The sequence below is a fragment of the Channa argus genome, chromosome 13 (genome assembly GCF_033026475.1).
Source record: "Channa argus isolate prfri chromosome 13, Channa argus male v1.0, whole genome shotgun sequence".
Classification (NCBI taxonomy): domain Eukaryota; kingdom Metazoa; phylum Chordata; class Actinopteri; order Anabantiformes; family Channidae; genus Channa; species Channa argus.
The window spans coordinates 20,011,739-20,029,052 of record NC_090209.1 but is presented as its reverse complement, the minus strand read 5'-3'; the positions used below and the strand labels follow the sequence as shown (position 1 = coordinate 20,029,052).

General features: G+C 39.2%; 2 protein-coding genes across 6 annotated transcripts in view; both read left to right on the top strand.

Moving 5' to 3' along the window:
• The window catches only part of ttll10 (tubulin tyrosine ligase-like family, member 10), a 23,441-nt gene extending 14,608 nt beyond the window's left edge, over positions 1-8,833 (top strand). For 2 of the 4 annotated variants that reach the window (XM_067526838.1, XM_067526836.1), the window contains exons 2-12: positions 892-1,187; positions 1,411-1,561; positions 1,668-1,786; positions 2,347-2,467; positions 3,769-3,854; positions 5,041-5,227; positions 5,560-5,731; positions 6,085-6,225; positions 7,005-7,121; positions 7,205-7,298; positions 7,496-8,833. In XM_067526838.1, coding sequence (XP_067382939.1) covers positions 1,046-1,187; positions 1,411-1,561; positions 1,668-1,786; positions 2,347-2,467; positions 3,769-3,854; positions 5,041-5,227; positions 5,560-5,731; positions 6,085-6,225; positions 7,005-7,121; positions 7,205-7,298; positions 7,496-8,139 — 1,974 coding nt within the window. In that variant the 5' untranslated portion in view covers positions 892-1,045 and the 3' untranslated portion in view covers positions 8,140-8,833. Of the gene's footprint in view, positions 1-109; positions 419-891; positions 1,188-1,410; positions 1,562-1,667; positions 1,787-2,346; positions 2,468-3,768; positions 3,855-5,040; positions 5,228-5,559; positions 5,732-6,084; positions 6,226-7,004; positions 7,122-7,204; positions 7,299-7,495 lie in introns of those variants that run through there. The other 2 variants (XM_067526837.1, XM_067526839.1) reach the window with 2 other exon arrangements.
• On the top strand, positions 8,199-17,308 carry LOC137139509 (probable pleckstrin homology domain-containing family N member 1). 2 transcript variants are annotated; one of them, XM_067526841.1, is made up of 11 exons: positions 8,199-9,270; positions 11,134-11,242; positions 12,160-12,306; positions 12,583-12,669; positions 13,214-13,301; positions 13,394-13,530; positions 13,624-13,767; positions 14,784-14,870; positions 15,129-15,204; positions 15,312-15,388; positions 16,766-17,308. In XM_067526841.1, the coding sequence occupies exons 1-11, from the start codon at positions 9,176-9,178 to the stop codon at positions 16,787-16,789; spliced, it is 1,071 nt and encodes a 356-aa protein (XP_067382942.1). In that variant the 5' UTR covers positions 8,199-9,175; the 3' UTR covers positions 16,790-17,308. The 2 variants fall into 2 exon arrangements, with proteins under 2 accessions (XP_067382942.1, XP_067382941.1); XM_067526840.1 differs by having other exon boundaries at positions 8,256-9,270; positions 16,762-17,308.
• Positions 17,309-17,314: the final 6 nt, after the last annotated feature.

Below are 17,314 nucleotides of genomic sequence, written 5' to 3'. Positions count from 1 at the left end.
GGTTTCAAACAACAGAAGCTTACTGGGAATTAAAATTGAATGAAGCTCAACTTTGAGGGGTGGGGTGGGTGTGGGATACATAATCTTGAGTTCGTGGAGCTTGAGCTGCTATTGTTGTTGTTGTAAGATTCATTAGACGAGGCAACAGTTGCTAAGGTTCCCATTACCCAAGCAACCGGTGATTGTTTACACTGGTCTAGTGGGCTTTCTCACTTTACTGGCTGACTTCAGATGGCTAAACTGCCAACAGACCATGTGATTTCACTCTTTGTCAAGTCTGTCCTTCAGTCTGTGGTTTTGCTTTTTGACTGGGACTTGAAGTTGGAGTACAAGGTTGAGCACACATGGTAGAAGAAGCATAGGCTGAGTGGGTTTTTATGGAGTTTGGCTGTCCATGTGTGTGATGCTGGAGTTGCAGGTAAAGCTTTCTGAATGTGGCTGAAACAACATGCTGAATCAACTCTTGCAGTCTAAAACATTATTTTACAATAACATTTTCTTTACATCGGTCATGTTATATTGGATTTGAGTGGAGATAAACATGAGTATAATGCCACAAGCTGGTATTAACAACCCCTAGAGACTGAAATGTTCATTAGACCAAATTAAAATTAACTGTGGGGGCTAAAATGTTTATCACACAATTAAGTCATGCAAATATAATGGGAATTTGCTTGTTAAAGTTTTAGAATTTGACATTTGCAGTATTGTCTAGACCAGTTTCTCAGAACTGATTCTTACCATGTTTATTGTACAAAAACATGACTATACTATGTGCAGCACTATTGAAATGTAAACTGCTTCTCTTTTTGTATTTATACTTTTCCATATCTTTAATATGCTCTGACTCACAGTAAAACGAAATCTAATTCACAATCTCTTCTTCATAAGTGTCATCGCTCACCAGAGAGGGGAGTGCTGGGTGGAGCACTGCAGTGAGAGCCTAGCAAAGGAGACCGCACAGAAGGAGCAACAAAGTGAGGTATAGCAGAAGGTTGATTATCCTGTGTGAATAACAAGCCTGCAGAAAGCCAGAGGCAGGAGGATGCAGGAGGATGCAGGAGGAGGAGAACTGCCTGCATCACCTGACCATAGTGGCGTGTCAGGAGTGACATCAGATGATGTACCGGAGACCAAAAGCATTTCCCACATGACTGTCAGCAAGGAGAAGCGAGATGGAGGGTCAGGTGTGTGTTTATGTGCATGTGTGCAAGACTGGGATGTCAAGTGTGAGTTCCATGAGATTCCCCTCTTTGCAGAGATACTTTATTGCAGAAAAGTGCACATTTTAGCTGTAAAATAAAATTGCACTTCCCTTCAGAAACTATATAAGGCCACTGATGTTTTGTATTTATATATGGTACGTGCTACTGTGTGACTGGCTACGTTAATGTGTTTGGAAATGTAAAGTAACAGGTGCAGGCCTAATGAAACAATACCTCTGGAAGTCCTTTCCAAGGAGCTTGCCGATCTGCTCCTACCGAGACAGGGAGCAGCAGGCAGAGGAACCCCGGGGGGCTGGCCCTTTCTATTTCATTGGAGGAGCCAATGGAGCGGAAATGTATGTGGATAAATATCTGATTTATTCTTAGTTATTTCAAATAACCCCCCTTCCTTTGGGCTGTTAAATTTGGATTTTTTTATTTTTTGTGATACTTCATCTTTAGAGTGAGCTGTTACTGTGAGAGCAAAGGATGGAGGAGGATTTACAACAAAAACAGGGAGGATTTCAAACTCAAGTGGTGTGAGAACAAATCTGCATCGAACTACTATAACTTTCGAGAAGGTAGTAAGAGTGCACAGGATATTATTTGGATTCTGTATTTTACTATGTTTACAACCTCCTAGAAAAAACAAAAAAAAACATTACCACAATGATCTGACATCTGTACTGTGTCTCATACACCCATCGCGCATAATATTATGATCTGCTGTTTAATTTTATGCATCCAATACAGTGGTATTCTACTTGAATTCTACTTTTATAAGGTTATAATTTCTTAGTTTTTATGTTGAAATTCTCAGAAAGGTGATAATTCTACTATGTGTTTATTGTTGAGATCAAGTGTGTAGTGGAGTCATACTGGAGTGCATTATAAGAGGAGGTGGTTCGAATGTTTTAGCCACCTCATTCATTTTTACTAGGGTGGCAAAAACATTATAAATTATAACCTTGTAAAATAAGAATTCATGGCAGAGCCACTTCAACAGATTGCATTAAATAGCACAAGTTGTCATAGTGTTATGCCTTATCAGTGTAAATACAACTAATGTTTCAGTCATTTCATTTCTGTTAGGATTTTTGCTTTAGTAGACTCATTTGAAATCCTCTTGTTTTGGTCCCAGGTGAGCAGTTGCTGTACCAGATTCCTAACAACAAGGTGCTCACGACAAAGATCGGCCTTCTCAGCAGTCTGCGGGAGTACGAGCGAGTCTGCAGCAAAATCAATCACGGTCAAGGATTTAGGTGGAGAGCTGTTTTTCTGCTGTCTTTGTCTGTCTGTCTGTGTTTTGCATCTTTCTACAGACATTGACTTACTAAGTATTGACTTACCAAAAATTTAACAGAAGTACCTCCAGCCCTTGGGTCTCCTTACCACTTTGACCTATGGGCCTGTGCCTGATTGGACTATTTAGTCATCCATTCACATCTATAACATACAGCGTTCCCCTATGTTCACTACTATGGCAAAGCATTCACTGGGGCATCGTTTCATTTAGCTTATGCAATGTCACAACATTTATTTATGTTTCAATAATTTTCCAGCAAAACCGCATATTGTTGATGGGAGAGTCAGAACACTGTCTAAAATGGTAAATGTTCTGCACTTATATAGCGCTTTTCTGCCTATTGGCATTCAAAGCGCTTTACACTGCTTCTTATTTACCCATTCACACTCACAATCACACACACACTCATACACCGATGGGGGAGCTGCTATGCAGCTGGCCAACACTCATCGTGATCAACTAAGTTGGGGTTCAGTGTCTTGCTCAAGGACACTTCGACATGTGACCGGAGGAGCCGGGGATTGAACCAACAATTGTGAGATTGGTGGACAACCGCTCTGCCTTCCTGCGCCACATTCTCCAGCACATCCCCAATCTTTTAAGTATGGTTAAACAATAATTTGACCCCTCTTATACAGAATTACATCTTTTCCATGACCATAAGATATGTCTGTATAATTTAACCCGTGTTCAACAACACTTGCACACCGATGCAGTGGCTGCCATGCAAGGTGGTCACTTGACCCACCGGAAGCAACTTGGGGTTCATTGTCTTGCCTGAGGACACTTTAACATGTGGCCAGGAATCGAACCACTGACCCTGCGGTCCGTGGACGACTGCCTTACTGATTGCATTTAGAATTTTCATTGGCCTTCATTCTTTTTGGAAAATTATTAAATCAGATTTAAAACTGACAACCCATCACAGTGAACGCTCATGTCAATATACAGCCACATTGGATTGAAATAGTCAGTAAGTGCATACAATCAGTTGTTCATTACAGAATGCTTTTTAATGTGGTCTGCATTAATGAAGAGTCTAATTAATTTGTAGAAAATAATATGCATACAATTTTTTTTTTGTTGTTGGTACTTTTAAAATATATAATTATGATACGTTTAAACAAAAGTATATGTTTCAGGCAGTTTCTGTTTTCAGTGTATGACAGATTTTTGTAATTCTCTCTTAAAGGCAGTTTAAAACTGTTGCGCAAAAACTAATGTATATCATCTTCTTTGATGTTTTGTACTTTACAGGAGGTTGAAAATGGAAGAGTTCATTCCCACTACCTTTCGCATGGATATCAGAGAAGAGAGGGAGGCTTTCTTTGCTCAGCAGAAAGGTAAAATGCGCAAACACATTTGCATTAATCCCACCATGTTAGTGTCTTGATGCAACAACAATGCAACCGTTTCAACAACATTTATATTTAGTTTGTTGGGTCCATCTATAATTTAGATACTAGTAAATGTAACCAGTCAAGCATCCAACCATGGAAGAAAGCAGAGTAGTTTGCAGTGGTGTTTAGACAATAGTTGTCTTAGTGATTGTTTAATCTATTTTGTGTGATTGTTTAGTGATTGTGATTACAACAGTTGTCTTAGTGATTGTTTAATCTGAGGATATTGGAAAATAATGGACTTCAGCTCCCATAAGGCCCTGATAAAATTACCAGGGGAACACGCTGTTGCCATAGAGACAAGTCAGTAGAGGGCAGGGCTGAGACACAAACACAGTGAGAAATGCTCAGCAGGGTCTGGATGCAAAGCTGCTGCTGTGCTGGACACAACTGAGCCAAATGAAATGCATTTATTTTCCAAAAATCTCTTTTCATTAATGTTAAGGACTGGAGATGAAATAATGTTCTCGGCTGTTCCCTGCAGTTTGGTTTAATACTCAGTGTTATGATTGCTTTTTCGGGTTATGACAAACATGATTATCACTAAGTAAACATAGGAAAACACAGACAGGTGGTTTGTATTTCTGGGTGCCAGATGAATCAATGTCAGAGAAGAGTAGAGAAAAGAAACAGAAGTAAAGTTTAAAAAAAAGTCTGAAATATTTTGCAGTTCGTGTGTCGTCATATCCTAGAACAGACATTAATTTTTTGTAAATTTTTATGACTTACCAAGGTCTTAAGTCATTATTCAACATCATTGGTCGAGGAAGGTGTTTTACTTAGCGAAACTTAAGGTAGTGCTAGTATGAGCTCTCTCCTGCTCAGGTATAATCTGCTACATTCACACTTCAAGACGTACAATACTTGAGTAGATGCCCTTAATCATATTTCACTATCACATAATGCAAACTTGCATGTGTAGCAACTTTAAATAATTGCATTGTGGTAATTAAAGCAGGCCGTAGAGTGAGATTCCACACACAGCGTAAGTCTAATTAATAATAGGTATTCAATAATAAGTCTGTGGTATTCAATAGTAATTAAATACCCCAGACCTTGTATTTCATATCTGCACATGGCATTTATTTTTAAATTAGCATTTATCTGATGTAACTTTGACTGTAACCAGATATGTGTAACAGTGAAAGTCACATGTGGATCTGTAAGCCGACGGGTCTGAACCAGGGCAGAGGGATATTCCTCCTGAAGAATCAAGACGACGTAGCTGCCTTCAGATTAAAGCTGCACCACATCGAGGACAGCCAAGCCAACAAGAAGATGCACCACCTGCAACCTCAGGCTCATATTGTTCAGCAGTGTGTGAACTTTTGGTTTTCAAATAATATATTCTTTTTTCGTTTTTCTTTTTTTAAACTACCATCAACAGACTCCTGATGAGTTGGTAGACCCACATGGAGTGTAACATAACTGATGTAATGAAGTGATAGGGAGTTACTAAAAGTGGGTGGACTAAATTTGCATGCATACATGTACAAATATTCACCAACAATTTAGAAAATTTTGTTTTGTCTGTTGTACTGGTCATTTAACTCACAAATGACAAATTGCATTTTCCTTAGAAAAGTGTTCATACTATAGATTTTGATCTTGACTGTTGTCTTGAAGGTAAACTGACATTTACCCTCAGTTACATCCAGAATCCGCTGCTCCTAAAGGGGAAAAAGTTTGACGTACGATCTTACCTTCTGATCGCCTGCACTGCACCTTACATGGTCTTCTTTCGCCATGGATATGTGCGACTGACCTGTGACCTCTACGACCCGAGCTCCAACAACCTTTCTGCCCACCTGACCAATCAGGTAGTATACTGTGCACACACTGTCAAAACACTGAGTATTACAATACTTTTCAGCAAGGCTACAGATGTGGCCTTTTTTGACATATACATTAAGAAATCAGCATATGGTATATTAGCCATAAGAGAGGACAATTATACCATGGGCATGTCCTATTTTTTTAAGCAAGAAGTCAGTTTGGATAGTAGGGTTTTCAAGGTTTTTAACAAACTCAAAATTATTTGTAATGATGTTTCACAGTAGTAGTATTAAAAGTTCTAGCTGACTAGCTCAAGCATTACAGTGGCACCATACATTTCTTTCTTTCCCTGTTGATTACTTTGTGTGTCTCTGGTCCCCCTGCTGTCTGTATCCAGTACATGCAGAAGAAGAACCCTCTGTACAATGAGCTGAAGGAGGACACTGTGTGGTCTATGGAGAGATTCAACGCCCACATCAACGACGGGTTTCAGGTTGCCAAGGGTCTGCCCAGGGACTGGGTGCTGGGCACTTTTGCAGTGAGTGCTGCTGTGTGTTACAGCTCTTGGGGACCAATTACCATTAGAATAATACTAGTTGTAGGTGCTAGCAGTTAATTGAGCTTGAGGTTAAGTTTGGATGATCTCATCGCTGTTTGAGAATACATCACCTTTATTAGTAATAATATGAAAAATCACGTTCTGTTTGTTACACTGTACATTTAGCATTATAACTTTGGTTGGATTTGACAGAAAGGAACCTCAGTCCCTTGACAGTGATCAGCCAGTATGTTGTTTTCTTTATCAAAATGTGCTGTTTACTCACAAACCATACGAGCACCATATACCAAGTAATAATATGTCTTGGGATGTTTTAAAAGTTTCCTCACAGTAAAACTTGAATGCTTCACTGGAAATTAGTATTGTTTTAACCACACTAAATGTTAACTGCAGTTTTCAGTTTGTTTTTTTTTTTATCTACTCCACTGGGATAATTTGCTTCTTAAAGGGTTTGCTGACCCAGTAAAGAACTGCTCCACCTGAGTTAAGACAAAAAGCTGGACTTCTATTCATTCTGTGGCCATAAACACAAGTCCAAAAAATGTGTTTCCAGCTTGTTCTGCTGCCCCCAAGTGGTTGATAACATCAATTCTCAACACATAGCCTGTTATTTTACAATATTTTGAACAAATGCAGCCAAGCATTTTCAGTTTTTCATCCTAAGAGAGCAGACCTCCTGCTGTAGTGTATTTTGTCATCACTCTAAAGCTCTGAACCCTTGATTGACTAACTGGTTGTTTGCTCCTACCTTTCATCAGAAGCGAATGCAGCGGATCATGATACAGTGTTTCTTAGCAGTCAAATCTAAGTTACGCTCCCGCCTGGGCTTCTTTGACTTGATTGGCTGTGACTTCTTGATTGATGAGGAATTCAAGGTGGGTGATATTGTTGACGTCTGAATAATGGTCTGCGTTCATCACATGTATTGATGATGTTTGCATGGTCTTTATACATGTAGGTGTGGCTTCTGGAGCTAAACTGTAATCCAGCTCTCCATACAAACTGTAAGGTGCTGAAGGAAGTGATACCCAGCACTGTTGTAGAGACACTGGGTGAGCTCACAATACAAATAATCATCATCCTATTACAGTTCACAGACTGGATACAAATATTCAGCTGATCATGATGTTATTTTAATGACACTGCTACAGCTGTGGTTTCCTTTTATCAAATGTGTTACTTATAGGTGATAAAGGCACCACCCACATATATATTTTATATGCTGTTACTCTTTCATGTTCAACTCTAGATCTAACTCTAGAGATCTTCAACAAGTGTCGTCTCAGGCAGAACATTCTTCCTTTGGCCAGTCAGAGGGAGTTTGTACTGATTTATAATGGAGTCTTTTCTCCTATTTCAACACTGGCTAAGAGCAACACATTGAGTGAATTCCAACAAAAAACAACCCAAAAAACTGAAAGCAGATGGCATAAGTCAGGAAAAGAGGAAAAATGTGTCCCCTTTGCATCTTCTAATAATTCGGAGAATGTCTCAGTGAGTCCTGAAGGAAGTGGCAGTTCAGTGTCCGGCCAACATGGCAGCTGTGCCACTGTGACCTCACCTCTCCATCAAAATTCATCATCAGTGCAGGGAGGTTCACATTTACGTGGCAGCAACAACAGCAAACAGACTGTCAATAAAGTAAAAACCCAAAGGAGTGAAAAGCCCAAGCCTCGGGCCGAACTCAAGATGAACAAATGTATTTTGCGTTACCATGTGAAGGTGGCAGATGACCCAAAGAGTCAGCAGATGAACATGATCCTGCCACTGTCATCACCAGCGCTGACTAAAGGCACTTCCACCGGTGGTGCTCCAGAGACAACGCAGTTTCCTCAGCATCCTAGATGTTCTGTGTGTGTGGACAAATGTGAAAGAGGAGAGGAAATCCAGTAAAGAAGAGTGCAGAGTGGATACACCTAGTTTAGTATTTGAAAGAAAAGAGGAACTGTGATGTATGCGAACAACTTTTATCTGAAAAGCTGTGTCCCCATGTTAGACATTTGGTACTATTTAGTTTGTGTTAAGAAAAATTTATTGTGGAAATAAAACGTGCAATTATTGCTTCAACACTGATAGCAGTAAAAGTATATGTCTGTCTTTTTTTTTTAATTGAAGCACATGAACTATATTTTCATATAGAAAATAAATTCATCTTATATCAAGTTGTACCACTTCAAAGAAAGAAGAGCCCCTGCCCTGTGGACAAAGACTCAGACATGATTGTCTACAAACCCTCCCAGTATCTTACTTTAATTCTTACCAGGAAGATCAACACAAGGCTCCGCTCTGCAGTTGTTTTGACTGTAACCCTTCACCTCTCCTTTCATAACTTATAATTATCTCACATGACTGTCCATAGCCAGGCTCTGCGTCTGTGTGTAAACACAGGCAAGCATGGTCCCATCTTTCCCAACCGGACGCTTACTTCATCCACAGGCTCAACGAATAGGGAGCATCAGAGAGCCTGGTGTATGTTTGTCAAACTTGTCTATGAATGACAACAGAAGCAGTTTTTATTAGTCATGTTGATGTGTCAACAGGTTCCCAGTATGAGTGTAAAATAACCAAACTGAGGAAGCGACTCTGCTTTTTGCAGACAGCCAGCTGACAGGAAGGAAGGAACAAGTACTACGCTGCGACCAAACTTCTTGCTACTTTTATCTTCAATTCCTCTTCAAAAGCTTTTAAACCTTTCATTCTTGGCGCTCTGGAAATGGTTGTTACATGCTGGCAAAAAGGGGGAACTAGAGCTTAGCGGCACCCCCTCCCTCCCCTACTCCAGCACAAAATATCCTCTTTTGGATTCAGCCAGCCCCCATTTTTTATGTTATCTCTTTGGTTTTAGTGTGTCTCATACACACACAGTGGGGATGTTTGCCTGGGCAGATGGTGCTCAGTGTGTGGACTAGAAGCTGAAACCAGGACCATCATGGGATGCTGTAGTGTGACCCAGAGGCATACTGGAGTGGATGAGGTGGGCCCTGATGAGATTGAACTGCTGGAGTTGTCTGGAGACGGTTTAGGGTAAGACACAAATACAAGTTAACTTTTTAAAGCTTAAACATGCTCAAAAAATAGACCGTGGTGGTTAACATTTATAACAGTTTTTTTATATCCTCATACAAAATACTACAGTGAAAGTAAGATATATCAGTATTAACTTATTGAAAATAAAAATTAAGTAATCTTTTGTGTGCTTAGGTTCATAGCTGTATCTTTAAAGTTTGTTAATTTGGTTTTGTGTACCTGAGTTCTGGAGTAGGAAGTGGTGACAGTCTGTAAAGGGAAAGGGCTCCATCCTTTTTCAGCTTTTCATTCAACCTCTGTGGTTTCCCTTGATTTACGTTATGGAGCTAAAAATGCAAAAGCCAAGATCGGGTCTTCAACTTTGTAACCAAGGTCATGGCTGCAGAGCATTTACTCATACCAGGATGTGCATGTTTTCACACAGTGACAGGATGTCTTTTCTCACAGAAAACTTCTAGATTCTGTAGTGAAGATAAAGTTCTAATTTAAACCCTTCAACTGCCACAAGAACACGCATAAGAACAGATTACATCAATATGATTTCCACCTGTCAGCACCCAACAGAACAACAAGGCAGGAGAACTAATTGGCTCCTATTTACGCAACATGAACATGGGAGCTCAGTGACGCTGCACTGATGTGATTAGTAGATTAATGTAAGACAATGGCTGCAGCAGCAGGGGTTTACAACAGAGTCAGGGCGGGATGAATCCCTGCTGCTTCCAGGACTGGAGGATTAGAAGAGGCTAATCTCAACAGTGGCTACTTGTGCTTATGTGTGACTGGTTGGTTGCAGACCACTGTTTTATTTTACAAAAAAGATAAAAATGTACAGTCTCGAACTTGATCACATAGTGTGGTGAGCCCCAATGTTTTACTTAGTCATAGTTTGAGTGCATGCAGAAGAACAGCCTTCATGCAGTTGTGTCTACTCTTGCCAACAGGAAGTGATAGTATTTGCATACTAATTCATACCACAATTTGAAAGTTTCAAATCTGCTTCCCCTACTATCCACAATTTGTTTGTTTATTTTTATCTGTTTCCTGTTGTTATGTTTTCAAGTCAAGATAAAAGCATCAGTGTCAGACCAGAGCAAAAAGAGTCTTTGGTCTCTATCGTAAAAAAAAAGCACTTTAAATGGTACAATCACATTTCTGTGAAAACTCATTGTCAAGCATCACGTCAACCATGGTTACCGTACATGATTAATCCTCACAAAATGTTGTTTTTAACTTGTTTTAACACTTTAAGCTCTATTGGTGAGTAATTCAAATGTTGATCTCTCAAATGGAGAAAGATTTTGCAGAAGGAGAATTTAATAAATTACACCATATAGTTCATCATAGACATGAGTTCCTGAGTCAAAACGCCAGTTTAATATGATCACAGCTTTTTAACACCGTGGCAGTTGTCAGATCTTATTGACACCCCCTCCCCTTTTGCTACAGGAAAAGTTGTGACTAGTTTCTATCTTTCTTTTGTTGTGGTGTTTTTTTTCACAGCAGCAGACGATTAAAACCTGCTTTCTTGGTATGTAGTATGATAAAGGTAACAAAATGTAAGTGGATCTGTCTCTTCTCTGACTGCTTGTAAGCTGTTTTTTGGGCTGCTTCTTTGACTGCTCTTCTAATTTTCTTTCAAGAGTTTGGACAATCTATAGTCAGTGTCTGAACAGCAGGGCAAAACTAATCAGAACAAGCAGTGTCTGATGCTTTCACACTGAAAGCATCAGACACTGAACCCACATCCGTGGTATAGTGAGCCCATGAAGGTAACCACTGAGCCGTTGTGGCCCCACAGCAGTGACTGCAGTTAAATGACAGTAAATGTTGGCATTCACATGTGATATGTTTCTGCAGGGTGTGGAGTCTGGGTGAAACCAGGTTACAGCTGTCAGTGAGGTACAGCAGAGATGAGCTGTCACCGCCTCCATCGTACCCTTCATCACGACAACTTGAAGAAGACACTGTACGTTCACTGCACATTCACACACACAAAGATGCAAGTGGAATTTTTAGCCATGCAAGTTACCCAGTAGGACAATGGCTTATATCTCACTTTGGGAACAAACACTGACACCTTTTATTATTAGGGCAACAACAAGTTTGGTGAGATGTATCTCCCATGAATATTAACAGTTTCCACTCTGTTGGCCAGCCAAAATAGTATGTACTCTGTAGGAATTTCCATGACAAGTAAGAGATGCTCCATTCCCTGTTTGTGATTCAAACTTTACAGGAAACAAAGGAGGGAGGAAACACTGCAAAACAAAGGGTTGGGTTTTTTTTTTCTCTACTTAAATGACAACTTGTCCAAGAATCCAAACCACAAGTAACCCAATATATTCCTAATGTGTTCCTCAAAGACACTTTTTAAATTCACCAGATCCCTCTCATAGTGCAAGATTTTATTCAAATGCATGAGTCTTTGCTCTGTGAAAACAGGGTAGCCAAAAATATAAGTCCCAAATTGAGCAGTAATATGAGGAGGCAACACTAGGATCCTTATTTTTTTGTAATAACGTTTTGTGACACGAACCTGTATTTTAGAGACAAAAAAGGTCTCCAGCTGGACTTGGACCAGATAAGTTGCAGTTATGTGGCATTGTAGCCATCGATCTACCGGGACAATCCCATGATTCTTACTTTGAACAAAAAGCATACAAGGTTTACAACAACTTGGAGAAAATAGTCACCCTCTCGAAAAGAGATAAATCTCAAATCTCAAATGTGAATCTGGAATAGATCAATTAAAAATCAAACGCAACTGTCCTGCTCTGTCCTCTTTTTTTTTTTGATGAACTGATATTAAAAAGGACGACTAATTTCACAAAAATCATAAAATCAGTGCTGAATACTTGAGCTAATAGAGTTGTGTGTCTGCAGGTGGTGCTGTGGGGCAGGAGCAAAGATGAGCTGCAGCTCAGGATTTACTCACAGCAGCCAATCAGCGGCTGGGAGGGTCAGCCTGCCCACACCTATGGGGAGATTATCTACGCCTCCCTGGTGTCTCTTTACAACAGATACACAAAGGTAACATGGCACCACGCACATTCGGAGGCAAGAATCCCCTGAAACCCCACCCTAAGATCATGTGACGGTCCTCAGAAATATTATGGAAGGCCACAACCTGGAGACCCCTTTTTAATAGCTCGTTGCATGCAATAGTGTTTTTGAGGTTTCTCCACTTAAGCTCTTTGACAGCTTTTAGTGCTGTTCAAAATTTAAAGTATAATATAAACGCAGTTGACGATTAATTAACGAACTGTTAATTTGAGTGTTGATGTTGCATTATGTGTGTCTCTGCAGGGAACCAGTGAAAACTTCCTGGTGTTGTTCTCCTTTCACCTGCTGATCCTCTCTCTTGACCACTCTCGACAGGACTTCATTTATGAGGTAATCTTAGTAGCTATAACTTCAGAAAGACTATTGCTCAGAAATGTCAAAGGGTTGTTTGACAAAAAAAATAAATAAAATCCTTTCTGCTCTTTCTCGCACTTGCATCTTGCGAACTGTGAACACTTTTCTGATAGGATGTTTTGATGTTTTCTCCTTGACTTAGATTTTTGCTTGCCTTGTACCTCACTTGTAAGTCGCTTTGGATAAAAGCCTCTGCTAAATGACTAAATGTAAATGTTAAAGGAAAAGAAAATGAAATTTATGTTAACTTACATTACTTGGAAAATGTAGCTCATTTGCATGAATGCTGGACACAAATAATGTAACTTGCTGTTAAAGCAATGGCCAGGTGCCTATATGAACAATTAAACAGGTTTTGTCTGCTGTCGTCTTTAGCTCACAAAACAATTTTGAACAAATTGAAAGAGTAGGTCTATGTAGATGTGCATGAACTTTCATTTATTGTCTGTTGGACATTTCTTGCTTAATAATCTTGTTTTGAGGAATTATAGTGACAGACCTGAATTGTTTTATATCACAGGGCGTCCTTCCCCTTTCTGGACTTTCCTTCCAAGTTGTCTCCCAGGACCTCGACACGTCACATTCAAAACACATGTTTGAGATCAGCAGTGAGTCAGTGGAAATTATTTAGCTCAAATAACATATGACTACATAGTATTCAGTACTGAGCATGAACATGTTTGTTCTCTCTTTTGTTCAGGTCCAATGGTGGAGCCAAAAGTGTTTCTGTGTGCCAGTGCTACCGAATTACAGATGTGGATGCAGCACATAGAAGACAGGAGATACAAGTCGATAGCTCAAACCATGAATCCCTCTCACTGCGCTCTCTCCTATCTTGTAATTAAATGTTGCATATCTGTTTGTAGTTCTACTTGTTATGGTGGCCGTTTATGTTGTGGTTGATTGTTTGTTCACATACTTCCGGCCTAGTTACCATGTGATGAGCAATGGAAGAGAGAAGAACTGAAAAAATACTTACTACAAGCTCCAGTATGGCAGTGGGAGGGCTCCCCCATACAGCACATGGGTCAGCCAGTATACCTATCTATCGTCCATATTAATTCACAGAGACAGGTAATCAGTTCTCTCTCACACTCCATCAATAAAGTGAGCTGTATTATTATTTCTTTAGAACTTTGACATGGCACCAGATCAGGATGTAATTGCAACATTCCGTGGGACTTTATCAGTTCTTATCAGCCTATTATTGCTGTTCAGCAGGTTCAGGAGGTTGGTGTCATTTAACCACGCTGTGATAAGTTAAATCTGATGCACATGTTGATGAGAGTGAAGCTTCTAAGCTGTTGTTGGTACTGAGATACATATAGCAAGAGGTCATATAGTGTTTTTTTTTTTTTTTACAGGAATTTATGGCACACTGAAAAATGCTTAGCCGACACCTGTGCTTAAAAATAAGAGAAACATTTGTTTTTTGATCCTGTCTTCTCCAGATTTCCACCCTTACTGTACCACATTGTGCCAGATGAGACTGTATTTTATTAACCTTTCTAAAGTGAAAAATCTATGCTTTTGCTTCCTTGTTAAACTTGTTTGATTCATTAGAGGCACGGTTTGTTTATGGTGATGCTTATTTAAAAGAACTGTACTAGTATCTCAACATAGACTTGTTTTGTTTTCATGCTAAAGGGTAATTACGGTTATGGGTCTCATTTTAGGTTTCATTTTCTGTCAGTAATTTTCTCTCTATTTGTATTTTCTCTCTCTTATATACTTGAAACTGCCAGTGTCCAAAAGTCGAGAGTGGCAACAAACATAATAAATGGGTTGTAAACAACAATAGAAACCTGACCCACTCCATTTGGAAATAAACTGAAAATGATAATTTTGATAACAATTAATCAGATCAGATTTTGTTTTAGTGAAGTTGCCACATCAGCAAGTCTAGAAAATACATTGTTGTAATTACCAACATTAGGATCACAGAATATATATTTAAGTTGTAATAATCCACATTTTAATTTTAAATTTACTTGGGGCACATAGAAATACAGTAAATGGTCATAAAAGATATTGTTCTCACCCTATTTTGTCACCTGTGTTGGATGTTAATAGAGACTTTATTGTTGCAGGGGCTCCAAGAAAGGCTGATGGTTCTCTTCCCGCAAGATGTCTTGCTGTTGTCAGTCGACAACAAGCGACTGAATATAAGATATGAGGTAGCGTAGAATGATTATATGGGGAAAAAAATCCCTAATAACACCTGCTCAACTTCTGTGGTGCAACTACGTGTCCCCATAATTATAACACAGGCCTTTTTCGTTTGACAAATGTCATGAACCTATAGCAAGGGTGGAACATTTCGTAACCTAAACCTGCTGCCTGAAACGCAGGTGAATGGACTCAATTCTGTTATTATTTAATGGAAGTAAAAAGTATTGTAAACCTTCTCGTTCTTTCTGTGACTTGTCTAACAGGGCCGACTGCCCCGATACAGCATCAGAGCAGTGGAGAGGTCAGCGTTGACTGGACACCTGGAGTTTGAGCTGATAGGTGACTAATACTGTGCAAACATTTTAGCTAACTGTATTGCAGGCTTATAGCTGAACTCACTGCAGTGAGTAATGCATTCACTTCGAAAAATTATTGTTTTGTGTTAGGTGAGCTGGTGGAGCCCCTGCAGGTTTCTTGTACATGCCTGGAGGATTATCAGAACTGGATTTTCCAATTACAACAGGTCAGAAATACACTAAATTACTAGTATGGTGTTTAGAGGTGAGCACACAGAATATAACGGATTTTAATATTGTTAAAATAATCCACTAATACAACAATCTGTTATCTATTTGGAGGCAACAGAACAGCCTGAAAGCAAAAATATCTGACATATCATATTGTAATATTGAGTCTTCTACAGTACCTTCTTACATATGGAAAAACATTAGCATTTACTTGTGTTTCTTCTAGCGCTGCAAATGAGGTTGATTGCAAGAGTTTGTAGAGCATATATGTAAAACAAGCTAAAAAGCTTAGTAGAGCTGAGAGGAAGAGCAAGGTTGACGAGAAACACTGACACCTCTAATTCCAAAGAGTAATCCGATCGATCGTTAAATTAACAATACTAATACATTTACAGTAGGGAAATAGACATAAAATGTGTTTATATTTAGGTTTAACAATTTAACCGTTATTCGTATTTTCAGACATGTTCTAGCTACAACCTGAGACATTCTGCACAGTAACAATATACAGTATGTGCTGTGGGCGGGCGGGTCTATCAGATTCCAATTTCTCACTTTGATTATTTAATTTAGTGGGGAAGCTACATTGGGTTTAGCTGGGGGTGACCAAAACAGAGCTGAAAAAGTGAGTACAGCGGCATGTCGGCAAGTGGCAACTGCTAACTAAGAAGTTTACATTAAAACAAATAATTTACAGCTTGTTCCTGGTGCCCCCCACTGTCTAAAATATGTTAATGCAAGGCTACAGTCACATTACAGGCTTTAATGCTCACATTTTTATTTATTTTTTTAATATGGTGGTTCCCTTGAACCACATTCACATTGAAATTGTGTCAAAGTGAACCAGATCTCACGTGAAAACATTAGATGTGGCTTCTTCAATTTTGGTGAAAAACATCAGGTCTCTGTCACTTGGGGGCCACTTAAGGTGTACTGTAAACATACTGTAGCCCAGACCCCAGGCCAAGACCCATTTACTACACATCATTTCTAACACACTGTACTGCTTTAGAGTTCTACATGCAACTTTCCTATCTCCTGGGCAGCTGCTAGTTTTGGTTTGGTATGAAAATCAACTTGTACAAACTTGTTTGAGATCAACAGCATAAAGTGGTTTATGTTTTTGGCAGTTTTGTTTAATGGCTGTGCCATGGAAATACAGCTGGGAGCACAGATTATTCTGAAAATCCTTGAAGTTGTTTAGTAGATTAATACAGTTTGATTTGGACATCTACCCCACTGAACTGTTAGTCTGTCATAATTTTCTCAATTCAAGGAAAAATACTTTTTGAAGCTGTTTTCAGAAATATTTACATGTGCCAAAGTAAAGCAACTATGCCTCATTAAGGTTTTTGTTTTTGATGTCCAGCCAGACAGAAGCAGCCACATTACTTTGAGTCAGGTCGCACCTCCGATCATGCCAAAGCTGCACCGAAACAGGACGGAATCCCAGGAACCAATCGTAACAGCCGACCATCATCACATCAAAGCATGCAGCTGACACACCAGAATGTTAAATTGTACTTAGAAATCTAATATTAAATGTGTAGATAGTGTACATATTATTTTGTTTCCCACAAAATGATGATGCAGCAGAGAAAATGTTTTCAGCTCTAACTTTAAACTATTTTAGTTATTTATGTTATTTAAAGGTCTGAGGGACTGAAAAGATATACGTCCCCTTCATGTGGGAACAAGTAGAAACAAGGCCATAACCTGGTTTAAGAGTCCATGAAATGTTTGATATAGAGATTGTGGAGTTATGAAGGCTACTTAAGCAGAACTGAAAATATACAGTAGACATTAAAATGTTGTCCACAATAAACTGATTAAAAAGTCTAATGTGCAGAGTTAAAAATAATTTATTCAACACAACATAAAATTAAGTATCTATTTAATTCAGTGGTTAAACATTTACAGTA